We start from the raw sequence: 26,017 nt of genomic DNA on the forward strand, positions 1-26,017 counted from the left end.
AAGAATTGCTGTAACGTTTTACTATTTGCCTGCTCCAATGGTTCTGTTACCATACTACAATTTAAATTACAGCAGAAACGATCATAACTAGAATTACAAGTTATAACCATACAACTCCAAATCTTAAGTTTCAGTATTGGTTTCCAGCTAAAATCCACCCTCATTTCTGGGTTCCTCTGTTGACCCCAGACTGGATTTAGTGTCCTCTCCTGACTTTAACTTAGTAGTGCACTGCAAGATTTCCAAGGAGAATCTAGGGAGGCATGTGGGGCACTCTAAGTATACCAATGGAAAATGACCTAAAATAAAATAAAAAGGATGAAACGGTATGTAAAGACCTTCATGCTCACAATCTGACATTGTACTACCATGAATTTAAAGCTGCTGTAAAATACTGACAGCTTAAACCTACACCTCCTCATGGTCATTCCACGGATGGGATCACCATATACAGAATAACAAAAAGCTTTCCTGAAACTTTCTCATTTATTCGGTTGCAGTCAAATGAACAAAACACAACCACCATCAACGTACCATGTCAGTAGTGGTACTGGAAAATGACGATCTGACATTCTTCAGCACTGCTAAGAAAAAAAGCAATGAAGAATAATGGAAGGGGGTGGCAGCATGGCTTCCTCCCATGTAGAGTAACTACAATAAAGGTAGGTAGAAGAAAACACACCAATACGTTTCTTGTGAAAACCAAACTCTGCATATTCTGATTAAATAAATAAAAAGTACAATGATCTGATCATAACTGTTCTGTAGAAGAAATCAGACATTTGAGAATCATGGTAAAATAATGAAAAGATGGATATTATTGTTATTGCGACTTTAATTTAGAAATATGAAAAAATACAGGGAAATATTGCTTTTGCAACAGATGAGCCAAGATCAGTCAACTAGAGCTAACAAGTGAGATTTTCAATTCCCACAGAAAACAAACAAACATTGTCAGTGACATGCTGTACCTAACACCAAACATAGAATAAATATAACACATGCTCACTTGAAATTGGAAAGAAAGGAAGAAAAGAAAACATGAAGAGTTACTGAGATACAGGAAAAATATCTAAATTAATTGAGAAAATAGCAGGTGTGAATGGACTAGGAAATTAGAGGGAATCATCAATATATTTTATCATATTTGTAAATAAAGCAATTATGGAAAATGTCAACACATGTTACAAAGTAACAGCTGAGGTATGTTTCTCTGATGTGCATAAAATATCAAATTATTGCAAGTTTAACAACAATCACAATTATTAAGTATAAGTAATTGCTTCCTTCACAACTACAGCATCCAATAGCAAGCCATCTAAGTTTGTTAAAAACAAAAACACACTAATTTTAGGCAGAATGCAAGAACACCTCCAAAAAGGAGGTCACTCTATTGTTTTGTGTAAAACAACATTGACAGACAGAAGGAAGTACCTCCTCCAAAAAAGAAATGTAATTCATGTGAATTAGTTCAGGGTAGTGTCACAAATTGATATTTTGCCTTTTACATTATGAGAATTTGACAATACTTGATCAATGAATGTTTAAATAAAATAAAAAATACACAGTGAACACCAGATGATGTTTATTTTAGATATACAACATGATACTGAAGTCTTCAGACCTTTATGACTGTTACAGATTTTTCTTTCATTTGTTGTATCCATCCATTATCCAACCCGCTATATCCTAATATGAACAATATAAATTTATAATTACTTTTACACACAGCACTGTTCTTTATTTTTGATGAAAAAAGAAAATAATAGTTAACCTATTTAGTTATATCAATGGAATTCTTGAAACTGTTCTCTAAAACATCTAATCAAGACAGGATTTGGAGAAAAGACTTACTGGATTACATTAATGTTTTAAACCACTGAATTAGTTCTTTATTAAGAATGAATTAGATCCACTCCATCTACAAAATGTCTGACATATAGAATTGTATTTAACTTTTTCCCCAGTTGTTTACTGCCCAACTAGCTATACTGTCTTACATGACAGAGGTGAAACAATCACCAGTCAGCAATTAAAGTGAGTTGAAGAATGGAATACATAACAAATCACATAACAGAATACAGTATTGAGTACTGAGTAATAATAGAAAAACATGTAAAAGTTGCATGAAAAGAAAGGAGAACTTACCATGATATTAGACAATGAAAATAAATTTTGAACTGTTAAAAATAAAAAAATGAGAACAACTTTAGCCAATACACTAATGTGTGTGATCCATAGAGCTCCCCATGTAGGCAGAATGGGAATAAGTGAGTTACCTCTGTTAGTAACCTAATGCTATCAAACAACAAGATTAATAAGCCATGATGACAATACAATGCTGTGGTCCGCTGTTAATGTTCTCTTCTAGTTTTTTTTTTTTTTTTAAAAAACACAAGTTTTAGCAATGCCCTGAGTAAGCCAAAAAGAAGCAAAATCCATGGAAGAAGCAAACAGGCAGGTAGTAAACAGTAAATTCTAAAAAAAAAAAAAAGCTAATTTCAATAATAATGAATGGCTTTTAGTATAAGTGATACAAGTGAAAACAAACAACATGGCTCAAGAGTACTTTTAAATATTAACAACAATGAAATTTTATTTTCTTAGTTTTGGACCTAACCAATCCTATGATGGAATTATATAAATTCAGAAACTTTACACAAGCAACACTCCAATTCGTTTATAGAGAGAACTGGTTCTCATTGCCCATTTTTTGTATTTGCATATAAAAAGCTAAAAATCCTTCTTTAGTAAAATGAACACAGCTTGTCCTTATGCAGTTTTTGATCATGAGAACATCAGTCTAATGTAAAGTGTTAACATTATCCAGCCAAGACATAATGACTGACCCGTAGGCATCTAAGAAAAAAAGCTGAAATTAATTACCTACTTTAAATAAAAATATCTTGACTTGTGAGAAAAATATATGTAATGCCTCCAAGTCAACAGCGGTTCCATCACTCTGAATGTCAGAGATCTAGCAGTACTAACTTGACCCAGCCATCAGTCCCAATCGAACCAATTCTGGTGGAGTATCGGGTATTAGAGCTTTTTGTAATGTGCCAGTAGGAGTTTAATATAACTTCTTTTTTTTTTAGCTTGCATAATCCTGCCATCTCTTAGTAGTAAGACATGATTAAAGATACATAAGCATTTCTTAAGTGTAGAAATCTAAATAAATACACATTGCCATTTTTAACCAATTATTTAAGCACATAAAGACATTACACACCAATAAACAGGAATTGTATGTGAACAAATTGGGAAAGAATGATTCAATTTGATGGAGCTGAAATCCCATCCGTTAAGGACATAGAAAAACTAAAACATAGTGTTACATGGCAAGAAATACATTAATATGTATTAAAAAACAAAAAGCAGAAAGTGTATAATCTGTTAGAGAGGACCTACAAGATCTGCATTGCAGAGGGATGGTTTCAACACTATTCAGGAGGCTGATCATTTCTTATTACGTACACACAACTCTCCATCCATCTATTCTGAAATAATCCAAACAATGGAAGAGCTGTATTATACTAGTAGTAAAATATTTATCTTATATTTGTAATCTTCCTTAACATCCATGTTGTTATCAAAATACCAATAATTTGGTTTACAATACAAGTCTCATTAGCTTGTATATACTGCATCACTCCTCAATTAGCATTTTGTAAAATGTATTTTGGAAATATATATACACAAGGAAAAACATTAAAAGAAACTGAAGCTTTTAGGATTTAACTATTTGCTCTACTTAGAACAGTGTAAAATAAATTATATTTTGTAGATTTGGTAAGGAATTGCCATAACTTATGGCACAGCAAACCAAACCAAACTGGAGGATTCGTCAGGAGGCCTTGAACAGCTGCCTGCAGGTTGCCTCGTTCAACTCTGACTCACTGTCCACTCTCTTCAATTCTTATCCAATTCTTATTCCTCCCCTGCTGGGAGATTTTCTTCAATACGCTTGATGAATTTCATTCGGATTTCTGTAACATTATCACCTCTCAACGTATCTTGAGCAAATTTCACATCCACTGCCATTTGTACCTAGAAACATGTAAGCAACAAAATTTAATATATCATCTGTGCAATAAAATGGTGAATAAAATCTCAGATGTTGCATAAATGGCTACTTTTCTGTAAAGTGAATGCCACTGTAATGGCATGCATCTAAAATCAATTGCTTCTTAAATTACAACAAAGGAATAATTACACAGTTTTCTGAATAGTATTTTCATATCAAAATTTTATATTTTGGAGGGCACTAAATACTATAATTAGGGAATTATCAAAAATGACATGTCATGATGAAAAAAACAATACAATAAAAAGTAATAAATACTGGCAATCTTTATATCTGGAAACAGTAGCTCTTCACGTATTCTAACAAATTCACTTGCAGAAAGCATCACAAAAAAAAAAGCCTTATCAAGAAAACTAAAGTGTAATTCTCACCATTTCAAGGGCACCGCGAAGTACTCCACAAAGTAAATTGGAGTATACAAGCCCACTGTGGTTATCTGGCAGCTCTACAAAGTCCACAAGTGGATTACTTTCCAGAATCAGAGAAAATTCATCCCCTGCAGGACTCCAGTTTGTTACGCTGGGGGTAATACCAAGATACATTTTAAATGCTACCTAACATAAAAAGAAGGGAAAAGAAATTTGATTTTTAAATGTAATGTAAATGAATAGTTTAAGCAATATTGTTAACTGAAAGACAATGACAACAAACTGGAAGGTACAGAAATTTACGTAAAGAATTACCAATATCCTTAATAAAAAATGAAGAAATAACAGTACAAAAATAAGCTGTATTATATTCTCGTGAATACAATGTAATATTTTACAAATGGTCACATTTATTTTGAAATTTTATCAGTTTCTCAACATTGTTGCAAAGTCTAAAGCCTTTACTTTTCAACCCAAATTAGTATGTATTCATATTCTATTTCTTAAGCTCAGTCCTGAACAACTTTATTGTTTCCTTCAATACTTTTCTATTTAAATTGGTTATAAAAGGACATAAAAATACTGAAGAAGAAAAAAAAAAAACACTAACTCATTATTCACCATGGGTGACAATAAAGAATTTCATTAAAATGAGGCACCTCTTTGGTGTCAAAAAACTAACACAAGTTAAAGACAATTACAACTAACAAATATGCCATAATTAAGAATTCTAAACCTCAAAATGAATTAAAAATTGCCTGGTAGATGAAAGAAATGTAAAATGAACTGAAGGAAAAAAAAGAAACCATACGGGGTAAAAGTATCTCTCTATTATAAAAGAAAAATCTTGGGAGGGAGACGAGACATGATCTTCTCAGAAGACACTTTTGACTCACTGCCTTGTCTCACGTGACGTCAAAGGACAGATGCTGTACAGGCTTTTAAATGATCGATGCACAGCACGACAAGTAGAACCTGTAGCTCGTCAGCAGCAGCAAGCCAGCAGATGATCTGACCGCATCTCCTTAGCGTGCGTTCAGGAAATAAAAAATGCTATTTTCATTTCATTCATTTTCATTCAATCTCTTTAAATTGTATATCCGGTTAACCAACCCTGGGGGTTGGCGAGCGAAGCAAGCATGGGGCAGAGCCCCCAGGTTACTAAAATAAACAGAAAAGAATGGACAATGCATATTAAATTTTGTGAAGTGTTATGCATTTGTTCATAGATTCTTGATTCCACTCAATAGCCTATATTGGAGCCATTGCTCTTAGTACTGTACAGAATTTTTCAGCTGATGTTACAATGGACAGAATCGCCATTACTCTTTCACGTTTCCCCACAGGTGACTACATGCTGAAAACAATTTTTTCCTCAATATCTTCTATACATGCAAGTTTCTTTCCATTATCAATTTTTAATAACGTGTTGCATCTGCTTTGTACATTTTCTGACAACTGTCCTAAATTTCTCTCAAAAAAGCAAAAAGAATTAGACCCCATTTAGGAATTTACAATTAATGAAATGCCCAATATAGTAAAAGCCATGCTATGAAGAAATCCTCTCATTACCACTGCAATTACATAACTATGGCTCACAGACTACAACAAAGGACATGAACAGAGTCCAACAAAAGGATGGTTGTTCGTTTGATCTTGTGCATACTTTAGATCTTAAAGTGCAATGAAATGACCTTCATAATAAATTTAAAGTAAAACATTGTATCCAGCACAAGTTTATCTAAATTAAGCTGTTATTTCAAAATTCAGATCTTGTCACTATACTTTCCCTATACATGCACAGCACCAGTTAAGCAAGATAAGTCTGCATGTTAGTAGTATGTTATAGGCAATTACAATCGATAGATCCCTATGCACTTTAATATTATCTGGAAGTATACTAAATATCACCATTACTGGATTAGGAGTCATTGTGACACTAAGGCTATCTAAGAAGTATGCAAAAATGATGTTAATTTAGTGCATTCACAAAAACCTGCTGCTGCTGGAGTGTGTGAATTTCCCCTTGGGGATTAATAAAGTATCTATCTATCTAAAACCTGTGGCCTGGTGATGCTGGAGCTAGAATGCAACGCTCTCAGACTGGACATTGCTCTGGGTACATTTTACATATTTTAAACAAGATAAATGTGACTGATGAAAGACTTCTTTTAATTATGGAAAGCAAGGTGTATACAGAACTAGAGTATATTCTATGTATTGCTGAGTTCCTAAGATGCTAATTAAATTGTCTCTTCCCACTGTACTCTAAGGTCACTGCACAGCAGATTCTCACATATTGCTGAACTGCTGTCTGAGCCTTCATCAAGACTAACCTGAATGGCCTCTAAGATTGATATGGTTATAAGATGTAGAAAGTTGGGTAGGTTCCTTTTAACAAAATTTTCAATTAGTGCATATAGGAAAATTGTGCGTTACTGGAAAGTTAAATTTGGAAGGTAATCAATCGGTCATAAGATGCAAATATGTTGTCTAAATAAGGATCTTTAAGAGTAGCATTTCCTATGGGTTTAATATTGAGTAGGCCTGAGAATGTAAATAAAAAATGGTGATTATCATCATGTATAGGAGAAACAGATAAGAGTTTCTCTACCCTGAATAATGTCATGGCTTGGTTCCATATTTTAAGTAAATGGCGGACAACTGGATTGACTGAGCAAGGAATACAAAAATTTAGAACAGGATTTGTTTTCCATTGGAAGCCAGGCCAGTGTAAATATTTACCAATTTCCAAGATTTCATTTTTAATTTATACTAGGGGGCTTTGCCCCCTGCTCGTTTCGCTCGCCAACCCCTGTGTTTGGTTAATCGGATATACAATTTTAATTTTTTTTTTTCTTTGGAATTGTTTCAATTTCATTATTTGCACTTTTACTTTAAAGCTTCATTAAAAACAATATTTTTTGGAGACACATTGTGACAACGCAAGGTATAACTGCCCATGAGTGAATATTGTTTCTGTAATAAATAATCCGCGTTTTTGTAATGTTTGTCCCTGTGATTTATTGATTGTCATAGCAGAAGCTATTCTCACGGTAAACTGTAAACATTTTAATACGAATGGCATATCACGATCTCCTTTGGTGTGTAATGTTGTTCGCGGAATAGAATTACATTCTTTCTGCCTGTTAAAATTTGCATTGCTTCTCCGAGATCATCAATACACACCCGACTGAATTGTGTATTCTTTGAAATATAACTTGTCGTTGCTTAAACTGTTCCGGGACCACAGATTTTCATAGCGTATGGTCCATTATTGTGTAAATCCACATTTTGTGCATTGAATGATGAGTAGACAACAAAGTCTGTTTGCATTCGCTTTTTCTCCAACCTTGATTTGTCCTGCTATTTTTTCAATTACACCTGGTTCTGATGATTAATCGCCTTTTGTTTGCGGTAATGCGATCTTTTCTATCTTTTCTTTGATACTTTAGCGACTGACATGATAAAGTGTCACAAAAGTTTTACTTGAACAATCGCCGACTTCCTAACCCCAAACACAACTTTCTAGCACCCTCTCCAATGCCCCCCCTTACCGTATCAATCAATACCCCTCTATCTGTCTTCTGTGCTGTATTCCGCCCTCCCTCAATTTGACTTAACAGTCACTTAAAACCAAAAAGCCCTCAACCTGGCTGGGACGCTACAATACTTTCAAATTTTACTGCTTTCATATTCTGTACCTTTGTCTGCATGTGTATCGCGCCATCGTTTGTTTGAGCCTTTCGAATTCCACTGCTTTCATAATCTCTTATCTGCCTTTTTTTTCTCTCCAACGCCTTTGGGTCTCTATTCTCCCCCTTATACGCTAGATAGATAGATAGATAGATAGATAGATAGATAGATAGATAGATAGATAGATAGATAGATAGATAGATAGATAGATAGATAGATAGATAGATAGATAGATAGATAGATAGATAGATAGATAGATAGATAGATAGATAGATAGATAGATAGATAGATAGATAGATAGATAGATAGATAGATAGATAGATAGATAGATAGATAGATAGATAGATAGATAGATAGATAGATAGATAGATAGATAGATAGATAGATAGATAGATAGATAGATAGATAGATAGATAGATAGATAGATAGATAGATAGATAGATAGATAGATAGATAGAATAGATAGATAGATAGATAGATAGATAGATAGATAGATAGATAGATAGATAGATAGATAGATAGATAGATAGATAGATAGATAGATAGATAGATAGATAGATAGATAGATAGATAGATAGATAGATAGATAGATAGATAGATAGATAGATAGATAGATAGATAGATAGATAGATAGATAGATAGATAGATAGATAGATAGATAGATAGATAGATAGATAGATAGATAGATAGATAGATAGATAGATAGATAGATAGATAGATAGATAGATAGATAGATAGATAGATAGATAGATAGATAGATAGATAGATAGATAGATAGATAGATAGATAGATAGATAGATAGATAGATAGATAGATAGATAGATAGATAGATAGATAGATAGATAGATAGATAGATAGATAGATAGATGCTTTATTAATATGTGCTGAGAGCACATGATCTGTGTGTACTACGTGCTTTTACACGATTGAGATTTTTTTTATGGGTGTGCTCTTATATCTTTTGTAAGTAGGGCATGTCTTGCAAGAATCTCATGTTCCACGTCCTCGCGAGACAGTCCTGAGACAATCTCTTGGCACGAAGTCTCATGTTTACGGTCCCCGCAAGATGCACTGTGGCAAGTCTCCTTTGTCTTGCGGGTCTTTTAAATGTCTTCCGAGAACTTCCGAGAAGATCACATATCGTAGCCTTGCTTTTGCTTTCCAGGACTTTTTTTTTTTATAATAGAGAGAGATATGCTAGCCAGTAGAAAAACTGAAAGGTAGAGCTATAGATCTTTGTAGAATCACCTTTTGAACGTGTAGCTGGTTTGAATTTCAGATGTATGAGGATGTGATTGAATCTTACTTCTTAAAAGAATTTTCACTTATTGATGTATACAGGGATACTTAGGAACAGATATAACAGCTTGGGGAGGTTGTTCATTGTTAGAACATTAATTCTTTCCGCTAAGGTGAGATGGACTTTAGACCACAGGTTAACATCATGAATGATTTTTTTTCCATAGTACTTGCAATTTTTTTTTTGATAGAGACTTACATTTACTTCTGATGATCATCCCCAGATATTTTAGCTGCTTAATTTATGAATTAATGGATGTCCAATCGAATATAACATGTTAGAGAATTCTTTAGAAAATACACACTTTTACACAAATTAATTTTAAATCCAGAGATGTAATAAAATTCTCCTAAAACATTTAAGACTAACGGTAGAGATAATCTGTGGGTCTGATATATAATACACCATATCGTCTGCATACAGTAATATTTTCATTCATGTCCTTCTTTGATTATTCCCCTTTATCTCTGGTTTCTTCAAGACATTTATAGCCTGTGGTCAATGGGTAATGTGAAAAGCACTGGTGATAATGGGCATCCTTGTCTTTCACCCTTGTGCGGAAAGAAGATATTCCCAATTTAAAATGCATTCTTTTTTTTTAGTACTGGAATACATCATCACTTTTAGGAGTGGAAGTATAGGTGAGCTGTAGAAGGTAACATTATTCAGTCAAAATTTCAGGACTGTGGGATTATATGCATATTTGCTGAAGAGTTCATCTTGTATCTGGAATACTGGCAGACACCATCTTTCTACAGAACACAAAGCTAGCATGAGGGAAAAGATGAGACTATTGCTAAGGCAGTAAGGAAGCAGGAACTATACTAACGTGCTGATTAGAATTACTGTTATACCCGAGTGCTTTGGTCTGCTGCACGTTTTTCTTAAGACATTCTGACAAAGATATTTTGCAAAGTAATTTGTCTTGATAGCTATATTAGCTATAGCTATACAGTAATCCCTCGCTATATCGCGCTTCGCCTTTCGCGGCTTCACTCCATCGCGGATTTTATATGTAAGCATATTTAAATATATATCGCGGATTTTTCGCTGCTTCGCGGGTTTCTGCGGACAATGGGTCTTTTAATTTCTGGTACATGCTTCCTCAGTTGGTTTGCCCAGTTGATTTCATACAAGGGACGCTATTGGCAGATGGCTGAGAAGCTACCCAGCTTACTTTTCTCTTTCTCTTGCGCTGACTTTCTCTGATCCTGACGTAGGGGGATTGAGCAGGGGGGCTGTTCGCACACCTAGACGATACGGACGCTCGTCTAAAAATGCTGAAAGATTATCTTCATGTTGCTATCTTTTGTGCAGCTGCTTCGTGAAACGACATGCTGCACGCTCGAAGGGCACGTATTGATTTTTGCTTGCTTGTTTTTCTCTGTCTCTCTCTCTCTCTTTCTGTGCTCTTGACGGAGGGGGTGTGAGCTGCCGCCTTCAACAGCTTTGTGCCGCGGTGCTTCGCATACTTAAAAGCAAAACAGCCCTATTGATTTTCCTCTGCCTTTATGACAGTCTCTGCTCCTGACTCCTTTGAAAAGGAAGATATGTTTGCATTCTTTTAATTGTGAGATGGAACTGTCATCTCTGTCTTGTCATGGAGCACAGTTTAAACTTTTGAAAAAGAGACAAATGTTTGTTTGCAGTGTTTGAATAACGTCCCTGTCTCTCTACAACCTCCTGTGTTTCTGCGCAAATCTGTGACCCAAGCAAGACAATATAAAAATAACCATATAAACATATGGTTTCTACTTCGCGGATTTTCCTATTTCGCGGGTGGCTCTGGAACGCAACCCCCGTGATGGAGGAGGGATTACTGTATGCATTTTAAATGTTCCTTCCTGGAAAAATCAGAAGAAAATAGATGGTTGGGTACAACCAATATGAATTTTCATGAGAAAAAAAATAATTTGAATGATTAAACTTGCTCATTTCGAATGGAATACCAGAATGAATTCAGTGCAACATACAGTGCATCCAGAAAGTATTCACAGCGCATCACTTTTTCCACATTTTGTTATGTTACAGCCTTATTCCAAAATGGATTAAATTCATTTTTTTCCCTCAGAATTCTACACACAACACCCCATAATGACAACGTGAAAAAAGTTTACTTGAGATTTTTGCAAATTTACTAAAAATAAAAAAAATTGAGAAAGCACATGTACATAAGTATTCACAGCCTTTGCCGTGAAGCTCAAAATTGAGCTCAGGTGCATCCTGTTTCCCCTGATCATCTTTGAGATATTTCTGCAGCTTAATTGGAGTCCACCTGTGGTAAATTCAGTTGACTGGACATGATTTGGAAAGGCACACACCTGTCTATATAAGGTCCCACAGTTGACAGTTCATGTCAGAGCACAAACCAAGCATGAAGTCAAAGGAATTGTCTGTAGAGCTCCGAGACAGGATTGTCTTGAGGCACAAATCTGGGGAAGGTTACAGAAAAAATTCTGCTGCTTTGAAGGTCCCAATGAGCACAGTGGCCTCCATCATCCGTAAGTGGAAGAAGTTCGAAACCACCAGGACTCTTCCTAGAGCTGGCCGGCCATCTAAACTGAGCGATCGGGGGAGAAGGGCCTTAGTCAGGGAGGTGACCAAGAACCCGATGGTCACTCTGTCAGAGCTCCAGAGGTCCTCTGTGGAGAGAGAAGAACCTTCCAGAAGGACAACCATTTCTGCAGCAATCCACCAAACAGGCGTGTATGGTAGAGTGGCCAGACGGAAGCCACTCCTTAGTAAAAGGTACATGGCAGCCCGCCTGGAGTTTGCCAAAAGGCACCTTAAGGACTCTCAGACCATGAGAAAGAAAATTCTCTGGTGTGATGAGACAAAGATTGAACTCTTTAGTGTGAATGCCAGGCGTCACGTTTGGAGGAAACCAGGCACCGCTCATCACCAGGCCAATACCATCCCTACAGTGAAGCATGGTGGTGGCAGCATCATGCTGTGGGGATGTTTTTCAGCAGCAGGGACTGAGAGATTAGTCAGGATAAAGAGAAAGATGACTGCAGCAATGTACAGAGACATCCTGGATGAAAACCTGCTCCAGAGCGCTCTTGACCTCAGACTGGGGTGACGGTTCATCTTTCAGAAGGACAACGACCCTAAGCACACAGCCAAGATATCAAAGGAGGGCTTCAGGACAACTTTGTGAATGTCCTTGAGTGGCCCAGCCAGAGCCCAAACTTGAATCTGATTGAACATCTCTGGAGAGATCTTAAAATGGCTGTGCACCGACGCTTTCCATCCAACCTGATGGAGCTTGAGAGGTGCTGCAAAGAGGAATGGGCGAAACTGGCCAAGCTTGTGGCATCATATTCAAAAAGACTTGAGATTGTAATTGCTGCCAAAGGTGCATCGACAAAGTATTGAGCAAAAGCTGCAAATACTTATGTACATGTGATTTCTCAGTTTTTTTTATTTTTAATAAATTTGCAAAAACCTCAAGTAAACTTTTTTCACGTTGTCATTATGGGGTGTTGTGTGTAGAATTCTGAGGAAAAAAATTAATTTAACCCATTCTGGAATAAGGCTGTAACATAACAAAATGTGGAAAAAGTGATGCGCAGTGAATACTTTCCGGATGCACTCTACATATGACGTTTCCTTATCTTGCACTGATATAAATATAGCAGGTGTGAACGGACTTAGCGTGTGTATGTGTGACATGAATGAGAGGGAGACTGGATTAGAGTGTCCTGGAATGAATGAGGAAGTGTGTCCGGTGTCTGTGTGGTACGGAGGTGTGCGTGGCAGGGGGGAGTCAAGTACATGCTCAAAAAGTATTTGTTACCAGATCACATCCAGTTTGATGAACCCTGTAATCTAGTGTATTGTTCTGCATTATGGGAACCTACAAATATAGTGGACCAAAGGTTTTAATCATATTGGAACATATATTCAGATATATGCACATTTTAATTATGAAACATTCTAATCACAATTATGGGTCTTCTGCATGTCTACAGACATAAGGGGCTAATCCTTTAAGGTATTACACAAAGCTACATTTGGATGATAACCCCTGTAAATTACATACCATAACAAATCATTACGAGTCTTACTTTATAGACTGTTGAAAAGGTTGAAATTCATTTCTAATATGTAAAAAAGAACCATTAAACTTGGATGATTTTTTTAACTTTGGAGCTGGAAAGAAAGAAAGAAAGAAAGAAAGAAAGAAAGAAAGAAAGAAAGAAAGAAAGAAAGAAAGAAAGAAAGAAAGAAAGAACTTACCTTTGCAATAACATCTGCAGTTTCTCTAAAGTCATGGCACCTTCCCACACTTGATCGAGCTAGAAAATCTTCAATTAGTCTTACACCAATGTTGTATCCCCTATGATTAAAGATAACATTTTTTGTTAAAACATTCATTCTTGTTTTCAGCAAGAAATAGGAAAAGATTTCAACGTACATTTTATCTAGCTGCTTGTTGACTTCTTCATCATTTTCATAGTCTTTGCACAACTGTGTAACCAACGCTCCATACGTTAAAGTGAAAAGTTCTGAATTCTAAAAAGAGAAAACAACTACATTTGACAAAGAAAGTAATGAAATAAAAATACAATTACATAAACCACATGTTATCATTCAGTTTAACAAACACATATATAATTCACTAAAACCATGCTTAACTCTTACTGGTGTGAATTGTTGACCAGTTATGGGACAGGTATGGCACTAAAATGTTAAAACAAATAAATATATAAATAAAGTACAATTCTCAAACAATGATGCAATCACTAATGAAGATAATGACAAATACGAACGAGAAAAAACATAATAAAAGCAACTTGGAAACTAACTTCTCTTATGGTATTCATGAAACTAATAATGTGAAACACCTATAATGTCTTCAAGCATTTAACAAAGCTAACACTAATGTATTTGTCTGCTGGCTAAGTGTAACAAATTATTAATTAAAAAGTTAATAAACCATTTTCATTCACAGCGATCTCTATTCGTTTGCTAATCTGATTTGTCAACCTACCATCAGATGCAACGATGCAGAAGGTGAAATAAATGGCAAATACCAAAGCTAGAGTTAGAGAGGCAGTAGGCAAGCATACAGAAAAAAAGGAAAAGACATTATCAGACAAATGAGGTGTCATGACATATGCACAACACATTCACAGTAATGATAACAGACATGAAAATGCATTTATTGGGCAGTGGAGTAAATGAAAAATGAGTACAGGTAACTTATTATAAGTAATGTTAAGACAGTGTTCAGTTCTTCCTGTTAATATACATTATTTATGAAAAGTTGGGGTAAATTATTCTATCAGCCAATGACACTAGAACCAGATGGTTTTAGCTCTTAAAATCCTACTGGCTGATCAGTAAATAACTGAGCAATTTTTTGCCAGTTTAATTAGTTTAAAAGTGTGATCCAAGTACAGTGATATGTTGTTATGCTACTAACCTGGACAAAAAAGGAACACATAAATAGTTCCAACACTATAATAAAAAGTATGAAAACAGCTTTATTGTGTGTAATATCAGCAAAGACGACATTAGTCCAGTAACAAACAGGACACAGTTTTACACTGCAGTATGCAGAGACATGCAAACCAAAGACACTGGTTGTCTAGATCACACTGAAAGAAGTAAAAACCACAGCTAGTTTCTTTAATATCTGACTGAAAACTGAATTCATTACTTTAGATACACACCTTAATTTCATAATTTAATTATACAAATGAGAGAAGCAGTGTCCTCTGATATGCATACCGTATGCTGTTTAGACTTAAAATTATGTTTTATAACTGAACTCAGTGATGGAAAGATTAACTGTCCATCAAACATATTAGAATTGTGGCATATCAAGCATTTTAGATGCTCAAGACATTCCTGAGTTGTACACCACAGCCACTAAGATAATGGCAACTAAAGATGCTTGAAATATCATGTGATAATTCAGCATATGTCAAAAGCAGTGGAGGATGCATAACCACCAATTTGCACCAGCAACTCTAGTGTCATGGATAAAAACCAAGATCCAGGCCTTTAATGACCTCTTGGGCACAGCCATCAGCAGTGTACTGTATTCGTCTCCTCAGAGTGTGTTGACCTTGCCAAGAGGTTTACTTACCTTGGCAGTGACATTCATGTCTCTGGTGACTCTTCCTATGAAGTCAGTAGATGGATTGGTAAAGTATTGGTGGGTCATGGGGTCACTGTAAAGGGATGTGTGGCGCTCCCGATATCTATGCAAAAGGACAAAGGTCCAAGTCTTTAGAGTCCTGGTGCTTCCTATCTTGCTATATGGTTGCGAGACATAGACGTTATCCAGTGACCTGAGACTAAGACTGGACTCCTTTGGTACTGTGTCTCTTTTTTAGAATCCTTGGGTACCGCTGGCTTGACTTTGTGTTGAATGAGTGGTTGCTCACTGAGTCGCGAATGAGGCACATTGCCTGCATTGTAAGGGAGCAACAGTTACGGCATTAAGGGCATGTGGCTCAATTCCACGAGGGTGATCCGGCTCAAAGGATCCTCATTGCCGAGGACCACAGCAGCTGGACCAGACCAAGAGGACGCTCACGTAACAACTGGCTGCGGCAGACAGATGATGATTTCCGGAGGGTGGGTCTAGAACGCATGTCTGTCTGGGGGGTTGCCGACCAGGATCCCGAGCTGTTTCATCATGTGGTGGGTGCGGCAATGTGCCGTCCCAGTGCATGCTCCCCAACCTGAACTGACCCCTAGCAAGTGTAATACTACATAAATTATAGCATCAAAGCAGTTTTTCTCCGATATTAATTTTATGGTGAATCAGGACAACCTGTTTTGCATGCTCTCAAGATAAAACTACTCTCAATGCACTCTTGACAGTATATCTGAGGGACGTAGCAATGAGATGGGAAAAATAGTAAAATTAATAATACTTAAAATGACACACACCGGGCAAGAATAAGTCAAGATAATATTTAGATATGCAGTTTTAAAAGATAAATGCTATTGTAAGTCAACCAATTGTTCTCCCACATCCTAAAGTCATGCAGAGTAATTGGCTACCATAAGTTGGCCTGGTAAATAGTAAAATTCCATACAGGGATCATTCCTGATTTTCACCTGTTACAACGTAACCAAGATCTAATTTCCTCCAACACTGAAGCAGAACAAACAAGATTAAAAAAAAAATGACATAAGATTTTATCATTTTAAATATAGTATTTAAAATAATACAGACAACAAAAGAGTAGGCCTATTTTTTGTTATTTAAAAGGTATGACGTTGTTTCACTTTATTTTTAAAGTAAAATTCACTATTTTTTTCTTTTTCACGAGTTTACAAATTTAATTAGTAAAAAGTCAGATTTTGGGTTTTGTTTATTAAACTCATATTAGTCTTGGATACCTATTTTAAAATAAAAAAATGTTTTTGTATTCATCTTGGGAGTACTTCAAATGAATGCTGTAGAATTTCATTGTACTTTGACTTCTATAAGGCACTAAGCAGCACTTTTTGATTTGGGGCAAACAAGCTTCACTTTTTTTTTTTTTTTGAACATACAGTTTGTTGTTTAGTTTGCCATTTCTGTGCATAACTACATGTATGTATAATGTGTGTGCACCATCTTCTGAGCATATGCAATGCAGTCTGTATTTTCTGCGCACATGTGGTTTGCGCTAGTGGTTACTTGTGAAATTAAGTACAAACCCACTGAGGGATGCCAAGGGTACCTCTGTTTCATGTTCCAGCCATGGTCATTAAACAGTAACAAGGTAAATTTCAGTTGATGAAACATGTTTGTATATTAAAAAAGGTATAACAAATCATCCGTCACTTTTTCAATAAACAAAATGATAGAGGTTATTCATAATACAAGATTAAGAGAAGAAATAATTCACAAATTGTTTTTTCCTCTATTGGAAAGGGGAAAGAAAATCAAGCTTTTGTGTTTTTTGTTTATTGTCTTGTGTCTGTGCAGTGATCCCTCGCTATATCGCGCTTCGCCTTTCGCGGCTTCACTCCATCGCGGATTTTATATATAAGCATATTTAAATATATATCGCGGATTTTTTGCTGGTTCGCGGACTTCTGCGGACAATGGGTCTTTTAATTTCTGGTACATGCTTCCTCAGTTGGTTTACCCAGTTGATTTCATACAAGGGACGCTATTGGCAGATGGCTGAGAAGCTAGATTGCTTACTTTTCTCTCTCTCTTGCACTGACTTTCTCTGATCCTGACGTATGGGGATTGAGCAGGGGGGCTGTTCGCACACCTAGACGATACGGACGCTCGTCTAAAAATGCTGAAAGATTATCTTCACGTTGCTATCTTTTGTGCAGCTGCTTCCTGAAACGACATGCTGCACGATGCTTCGCATACTTAAAAGCTCGAAGGGCACGTATTGATTTTTGACTGAAAAACAAACTCTGTCTCTCTCTATCTCTCTCTCTCCCTGCTCCTGACGGAGGGGGTGTGAGCTGCCGCCTTCAACAGCTTTGTGCCGCGGTGCTTCGCATACTTAAAAGCCAAACAGCCCTATTGATTTGTTTGCTAGAGATTGTTTTCTCTATCTATGTGACATTCTGTGCTCCTGACACGCACTCCTTTGAAGAGGAAGATATGTTTGCATTCTTTTAATTGTGAGACAGAACTGTCATCTCTGTCTTGTCATGGAGCACAGTTTAAACTTTTGAAAAAGAGACAAATGTTTGTTTGCAGTGTTTGAATAACGTTCCTGTCTCTCTACAACCTCCTGTGTTTCTGCGCAAATCTGTGACCCAAGCATGACAATATAAAAATAACCATATAAACATATGGTTTCTACTTTGCGGATTTTCTTATTTCGCGGGTGGCTCTGGAACGCAACCCCCGCGATGGAGGAGGGATTACTGTATACAGAGTACTTATGTAGATCCAACTTCAGTTATCCTTATGTTATAAATAAGCTGTATCGCTTTATTTATTTTAGCAGGTATGTCTGGATTTTTGTAGAAAAATAGCCTATTGCTAAATCTAAACTACAAAAACAGAAAAGTGAACCATGATTTGTACACTTTAGCCTGGTAGTACCTTCTGCTATCACTGAAAATAAATAAAAAAAAACAAAGTTAGTGAGATGTGATTTGCAATTTCAGGGAGGAAAGGAAAAAAAGGAAAGAGGGACACAGATATGTGGGGAGACTAATGGGAGACCACAATGGTGAGTAAGTGGGAAGAACATTCCAAGTCCAAATCAGAAAATAAAGACAGCCATCCACCCTGCCGACAATGAATTAAAGCTGCATGACTGATGGCATTACCCAAAAAAAAAAAAAAAAAAAAAACCCAGATATATCAATACTTGACTGGAGGGGAACAGGGGTGTATAGAATGACAGAACCAAAAATGAGTAAGACTATTAATTTTGATCATTTCTAATTGGAAATCAAATGATTGGGGAGCACCAAGGGGAGTTGGAGTCCTCTGTTCACTCCTGAGTAGTGATTGATGGAAATGCCTTGTACTGATGAAAAAACATTAATGGACAGATAACTACGTACAATAACTGCCTTTAGAACAGGTGTTAATGTTATTTAAATTAAGACAGACAGTCTTGGACCAATTCATTTTAAAGCAAGGCAGGACTTCATAGGAACTAAAAAGGTCAAGAATTAGAGGGAGGATTCAAAGGAACACTGTCTAGAAGAAACAGGATATTGAAAGTTTATAATAAGATTTTTAGAGGGAGACAGTAAACAGTGATGGAGTGATCAAATCTAGTTTGGGAACTGTGATGGTATATTGCTTTAGATTATAAAGTAAAAGGGGTGGGGAGTCCTATCTGGTAACTGAGTCAATAAAGAAAGGTTAAGAGAGGAGCAGTTCTGCATATGTAGCTGCTGAAGTACAGAAACAAAAGTGTCTTGATCAATATCAATATATTGGTGATAGGTATCTCACCAAACCTCAATCAACTTAATTCTCCCAAATGAAATGCTTCATTCATATGGTCAAACAAGGTCTCAGCATCTAATGAGAAAAGGGCAACTTGAAGTGATACATTTGGTGTTGAATTAAAACTATAAAGGAGGAAGCAGACATTGACTGCTGTTTTGTGGCTATGCATAAAGCTGGACTGGTCACTGTAAAGTAATTTGGATCACTAGGGGGCTTTGCCCCCTGCTCGCTTCACTCGCCCACCCCCTTCCCATCCACACCACCTGGGGCACACTACGCGTCAGCCACTTCGTGTCTCTGCCTCTCGCGTTGTGAAGAGGGGGGCTGAACACATGCTAAGGAGATGCGGTCACTCCTCCGAAACCCCCTCTTAAATGGTGATACAATGGGAAACATACATTTTTTTTTTACCTCCTCTATGCTCGATCAGCTGGCTTGCTGCTGTGCTGCGTGAGCTGCATGTCGTGCAGCGCTTTGAACATTTAAAAGCCTGTAAAGAAGCTGTCCTTTTGTCTCACTGCCTTGTCTCGCGGGACATTAAAGTGTCTCAGAGAAAATCATGTCTCGACCCAAGATTTTTTTTTTTTTTTTTTAATAATAGAGAGATGGATTCCAACTGCCAGCCAAACAACATCACCAGTAGTTTAGCTTCAGAGCTGACCAATCAAATTGGGTGGTAAGTTGAACACTGATGTCTGCTGGCATTGTTTCAGGAGAAGTGTAGTTATAACCAAATTAAACTGAAGGATTCATGCAAGTAGTTACAATAACCACATTTAGTATCTGAAAAAATCTGGCTGATAATATGTCCCAAATGCATATTGTGCATTTCAGTTAAGTTCACTCATTAGAGTGGCCTCTATCTTTCTCTTCTAAAAAGGAATGCATTTCAAATTTCCAAAAAACTCAAAAGTTCAGTAGAGTTTGAAACAACTCTTGTTAATTTCATTAGATTTATTGATAAAGTGCCCTGATTTGATTTTGAAGGTCAAAACAGTTCAGTCACATATTCAGAAATCAAAATGCAAACCCAGATCACAGATCTTCTGCTATTTTGACTAAGGCAGACAACAGGAAAATACTATCGCAAAGTGGAACTCTTTTAACATCTGTAAGAATGTACCACCACCTAAACAGTGAGAGTTAATAGTAACTCTGCAAATATTAGTGTTATGCAAAAGAGATATACTGGACTCCTAAAGGGTGGCACAAGTAAGAAGCAATGAAGCTACACGAGGACAAATCAGTATTCCAAAGAGAAGTAAATGCAAAGGAAGCACTTGTAATTAAGAAAGCAAGAAGCTAGGAAATAAAATGTAGTTGTCATTTGGAATGACAAGATAAATGAGAATGAACTTAAGTTTTAAAGGTACTTAGGTAGTACAACACAGAAAGATGCATTATGCAATGCTGTGGTTGAAAATCCATCCATCCATCCATTATCCAACCCGCTGAATCTGAACACAGGGTCACGGGGGTCTGCTGGAGCCAATCCCAGCCAACACAGGGCACAAGGCAGGAAACAATCCTGGGCAGGGTGCCAACCCACCGCAGGACACACACAAACACACCCACACACCAAGCACACACTAGGGCCAATTTAGAATCGCCAATCCACCTAACCTGCATGTCTTTGGACTGTGGGAGGAAACCAGAGCGCCTGGAGGAAACCCACGCAGACACGGGGAGAACATGCAAACTCCACGCAGGGAGGACCTGGGAAGCGAACCCAGGTCCCCAGGTCTCCCAACTGCGAGGCAGCAGCGCTACCCACTGTGCCACCGTACCGCCGTGGTTGAAAATGTGACTGAAAAATAATATTTTTTTCTTACTTTTACATAATCAAATTTTAAAATTTGTAATAACTTTTCAGATTTTTTGTAATTTTACCTCATGAAAACATGATAGTTATATGTGCTAAAATGTAAGAAAGAAAAAAAAACACCCTTCACAAAAATGCACAAGATTGGAGTACTGAGACAGATATAAGTTACTTTACTAATATGTGAATGCTATATAGCAAGGGTTCATAAGTTAAGTTGCAGGGTCCCCCTTTGGTTGCGGGTTTTTGTCCCATCCAGCTTTACTCTTTTGACTCCTGTCATAATTAGGCAACTCCACCAACAACTCATCAAACACTGTCCTATGTTGTGGTGTCAGTCAAGAAATGTAAAACAAGATTTGCTAAATTTTTAGCAGAACATCACAAGCATTTACAGTACATATGTTACATAGGGAAAAGTTTCTCCTTGCAATATTTTTGTAATTTTCAGGTACTACACCTATTTAGGTCATTCTTTACAAATGAGCAGTTACAGCCATTCAGCATTCCGCACCATTTGCCTTGAAGTCTAATCCATTCATTGCTAACTGTCATTGTAAGGATACAACAAAGCAAGCTACTACGCTGACAAAAGGTAGATTATTAGAAAACCGATAAAAGATAGTTAAGCGTTTAGGAACCAACAAAAATAAAAATATTTCTACATTTATCACTTTAAACCTTTAAACTCAACTACACTTTTCTGAATGCAGTATAGGAAAAAAGACCAGACAATCAAACAATTACAAATAAAATGATTTACTGATTTTTAATATGTTTGGAGCAAAAAAAACTGTCCAAAGTGCCCCAGAACTGAACTTAAGATCCACTGCATTACACATATTATTATTTCTTAAAAAACTAATAGTTATTAGTATAACCTAGCCCAACTGTCTATTTTTGAAGAGTGATGGATGTGTTCTATAGATAAAAAAAAAAAAGATTACTTATAACCTAAATAAATGTATTTATAAAGCCTCATTTCATATACTTCAACTTTTTTGCTCTCAGTAATAAAACAGGGGTAAAAGTCCCAGGAAAAGTCTTGGGAAGAGTAACTATACTTAGTAAGAACTTTATGCCAGACATAATTTCTACAAGGTTCTAACATCCCATACAGGGTGGATTATGAGCCAAATTTTTGCCGGAAACCTGCCTTTACTCCTGGCATAAAGATACCACTCACTGAGGAATCCAGACAGGCTAATCCACAACAAATAAATTACAAAAATTATAACTTTCAGACAGCATTACAGGCCTAGTTTATCACATGATCAGGGAGCTTCCATCACTCATAGACAAGAAAGACATTCCACTGAGCTATTAGAACAGGCTGAAGAAGGTTAATCTTTTCAACATAAGCAAATAGCAGTAGAGGCATTAAAGGTATTTAAAACTAAAAAGACCATACCATTTCATCTCAACAAAGTGGTTTTCGTCAAGGACACAAATGGCATGGATGGATGGTTTAAATTTTTTTTTTTAATTAAAACAGTACCCTTGAAATTAGTTGCACAATATCTATTTCTGAATGCAACTGATCTAAGATATTAAAAAAAAACATTTATTTGTGCATATTTCTCTATATTGACGTATGATGTCCAAGTATTTCTTTCAGCATTTGATGTTGTGTTTATGTTTACTACATTTACAATTTTAGGGTGCTGTAGGTGCTTAAGTGGGAATATGCTTAGTAAATTATGAAAAAATTAATTAACTGGGCTGCATGATCTGAACCTAACTTAAAGTACACATAGCTCTTCAACTTAAGTTAATATTAACTTTAAAGCAGTTAGCAGGTAACATACTTTTCTTTACATTTAAAGTAGCTGCCATGTCACCTTCTGGAAGAAACCAATTTTTTGGTAATAAATAGTCTAAAAAATTGTAGACCTGGTACAGTTACCTAATACTGTTGAACACAATTTCTCTCTTATAAAATCAATATTCTTAAAAAGAAGAAGACAAAATGACTCAAAATGTGACACTCAGCTGATGAACGGATTAAGGTCTTGATGATATGAATATAAAAACAAAACTTCATCGTTTATACCCTTGTAAAACATTATCTAACGAGTTTATATGTGCCCACAACAACATTTATTTATGCAGCACATTTCCATACAAACAACGTTTCTCAAAGTGCTTTACAAGATGTCAAGGACTAAGTTACAAGAAAACTAAGCTTCTACCAAAATAATGCTATCAACAATAACATACTATATATCACAAATCAATAATAATGCACATCACAAGTGAAAAGGTATGGTCTTGTCATTGCTGAAAACCGAAAATACAGCGCCTTCATGCACACTTATATTAAACATCGTCCGTACGCGCATACCCAAATTATTTCAACTAATATCACGCATTGACTTTATCTTGTTGATTTGTCCTAAGCAAAAACAAATTAAGTTGAAAAGGCAAACAACGAAAAAGATTTAAGCAAATCAGATATCCAGAATGGTCGACCCACATGAGATAACACACAAATATATTACACATACACATCATTTCTTATTTTGCTTTCAACAGTGCTAACGGGCTGTCAGGTCAGATACTTGGGCCTGGAATAAAGTATGACCTCTGTCAATATAATTTCACTTGCAAACTATGAAAGAGGATAGGAATTATTATTAGGTTTTACTTTTGGTATTCTTAAGACCACAAACAGATACAACAACACTCAAGTTAGCTCTATCTTACCATTTTCTTGCTCTCCGATGCTCTGCTGGCTTGTCTGGACATTCTAGCGCTTTTTTCAATACCTGTAATCTACACCTACTGAATATATTTATTTGAAAACCTGACACCAGCAGAAGGTTAGCTCAGCACAACACTTCAGACTCTTCCTGACTACAAGGAATAAAATGTCATTTCCTCCTTGGCGGAGGCTTCTGGGAAATGAAGTTTTGCAGATGAGTGATGTGACGCGTTGATCTGTTTTGTTGTTAATTCCGAGGACCAGTTTGTTTAAAATCTGAATTAATTTTTATATATATATGCAACCGCTACAAGTGTAATGGTATCAATCTAATTACAACAGAAATGTTTTAAATTCTTCCTGTTTGGAATTATGGGCATTGTAGTTGTAAATATCGTACAGACATATTTTTGGCAGTCTATTTTAACTTATAAATGTAAAAGTCATGAATTATATTTAATATTTTTATAGTCTATGTTTTTTATATTTAAAACATTCTGACTATAAATAATTTAAAGAAACACAGGAAGACTAAAAACCGTAATGCATTCTGGGAATCGTAGTACAAAACAGTCTGGCATGATGCCTCACTAAACCGGGTATTGACTTTTTTACCCCTTTCTTTCTGAGCTATACGCTGTATAAAACCTATAAAACGTGAGCCTCACAATTCACACGTGAATTTCATGGAACAGTATAGCTTTCCAGATAAAAAACAAAACATATCGAGGACGTGCTGTCATGTTTGGAAAGCCTGCTATGCCTTATTACATTTTCTAACCACACACCCACATTTAGAGACCGCATTTAATTCGTTAAGACTTCCAGAGGCAGTGAACGCAAGTCTGCTCTTATAAATAAAAGTGTTTGAAGGGTAGAAAAACGTACAAAACACCTTTGTGCCTGTAGTTATTCATTCCATCTAACGTTGTATTCTGCATTTCCAGCTTTTCTTTTAGAGTGCACACCATATATTTTTATATTTTATTTTTTTTCTTAGAATACGTATTGTTTAAAACAAAACGTTTATGTCATATTATATTTGCATAATATACCATAAGTCATTTTAATTATTTGTAAATGTATTGCTATTTCTTATTTTTGTCAAAGAAACATTCAGTTTTTTAAGTAATACCTGATCAAGTAAGTTATTTTCTAATCTGCTTAGTGCAGAACAGGGTCGCGGGGGTGTGTGTGAAAAATTAAGTAACAAATAAAATTAGTTGTCAGTTGTAGTGCTTAGATTTGTAGGTATTCTGCAAAGATCACAAAAAATATTACATTCTAAGGTACTGGATAAATGGGGAGGGTTGGCATCAGGAAAGGCATCTGGCTGTAAAAATTATTCCGAAATCTCTGTTGGAGACATCTAGTTAAAAAATAGATAGTGATACCATATAAAAATAGGAATAGCAAAGGAAAAAGAAGATCCAAAAGGTACAAAAATAAAAACTTACTGATGCTGGCTATCAGAGTATGAGTTAATGACCTGTTAGCAAAATCACTAATGTTCTCATTTAATCCAAGGTAAATACCATATAAAGTAAGCTGTTTAAATAGTTGTTTAAGTAGAGTATGAGTGTGTGTGTGTGTGTATGTGTGTATAAGTATGCCTTACAATGCACTGGCAGCCTGTGTTGGGATAGTTCCCATGTTACGCTCAGTGTTGTTGGAACTGCACTGATTAAGTGGAACAATACTGTACATCCTCTCTAGGACTCACTAACATTGAATACTTTCAGCCAACAAATTATTCAGATGAAATGTGTCAAGAAACACTACTGGGGCCCCTTTATACCGATGCTAATATGCCTACACAGCAATTCACTGTGACCGTGACTGCTCTTTTTTATCTTCAGTCAAATCAGGAGTAATTTTGATTTATAATAATCATGATTTTTATTTGATAATCTTTCTTTTTAGTCATTGTCATCCATATATGTGTTTATTTTAATATGTACTGTATGTTTATATTTATTTACTTATGATTTATTTAAGCTTCTGTACTAATGCAAAATTCTCCCTTGGGACAAATAAAGATCTATCTATCTATCTATCTATCTATCTATCTATCTATCTATCTATCTATCTATCTATCATTGTTGTTAATATCATGATGTTTGAAATTGCTTTTATTGG

At 35.9% G+C, this 26,017-nt stretch overlaps 1 protein-coding gene across 2 annotated transcripts; it reads right to left on the reverse strand.

Annotated features, from left to right (window-relative positions):
• Positions 1 to 2,408: 2,408 nt before the first annotated feature.
• On the reverse strand, positions 2,409 to 24,056 carry trappc3 (trafficking protein particle complex subunit 3). Of its 2 annotated transcripts, XM_028818896.2 has the most exons (5): positions 23,881 to 24,052; positions 13,872 to 13,969; positions 13,694 to 13,793; positions 4,459 to 4,641; positions 2,409 to 4,050 (listed from the first exon to the last, which is right to left on the reverse strand). In XM_028818896.2, the coding sequence occupies exons 1-5, from the start codon at positions 23,920 to 23,922 to the stop codon at positions 3,931 to 3,933; spliced, it is 543 nt and encodes a 180-aa protein (XP_028674729.1). In that variant the 5' UTR covers positions 23,923 to 24,052; the 3' UTR covers positions 2,409 to 3,930. The 2 variants fall into 2 exon arrangements, with proteins under 2 accessions (XP_028674729.1, XP_028674728.1); XM_028818895.2 differs by having other exon boundaries at positions 13,694 to 13,969; positions 23,881 to 24,056.
• Between the last annotated feature and the right edge of the window lie 1,961 nt (positions 24,057 to 26,017).

The sequence above is a fragment of the Erpetoichthys calabaricus genome, chromosome 14, assembly GCF_900747795.2.
Source record: "Erpetoichthys calabaricus chromosome 14, fErpCal1.3, whole genome shotgun sequence".
NCBI lineage: Eukaryota > Metazoa > Chordata > Cladistia > Polypteriformes > Polypteridae > Erpetoichthys > Erpetoichthys calabaricus.

Coding starts and splice junctions, on each gene's coding strand:
- trappc3 (XM_028818895.2), bottom strand. CDS start 23,922: ATGTCCAGACAAGCCAGCAGAGCATCGGAGAGCAAGAAAATG. Junction 4,642..13,693: donor CTGCAGATGTTATTGCAAAG/GTAAGTTCTTTC, acceptor TTTTTATGTTAG/GTAGCATTTAAAATGTATCT. Junction 4,051..4,458: donor TTCGCGGTGCCCTTGAAATG/GTGAGAATTACA, acceptor ACATGTTTCTAG/GTACAAATGGCAGTGGATGT.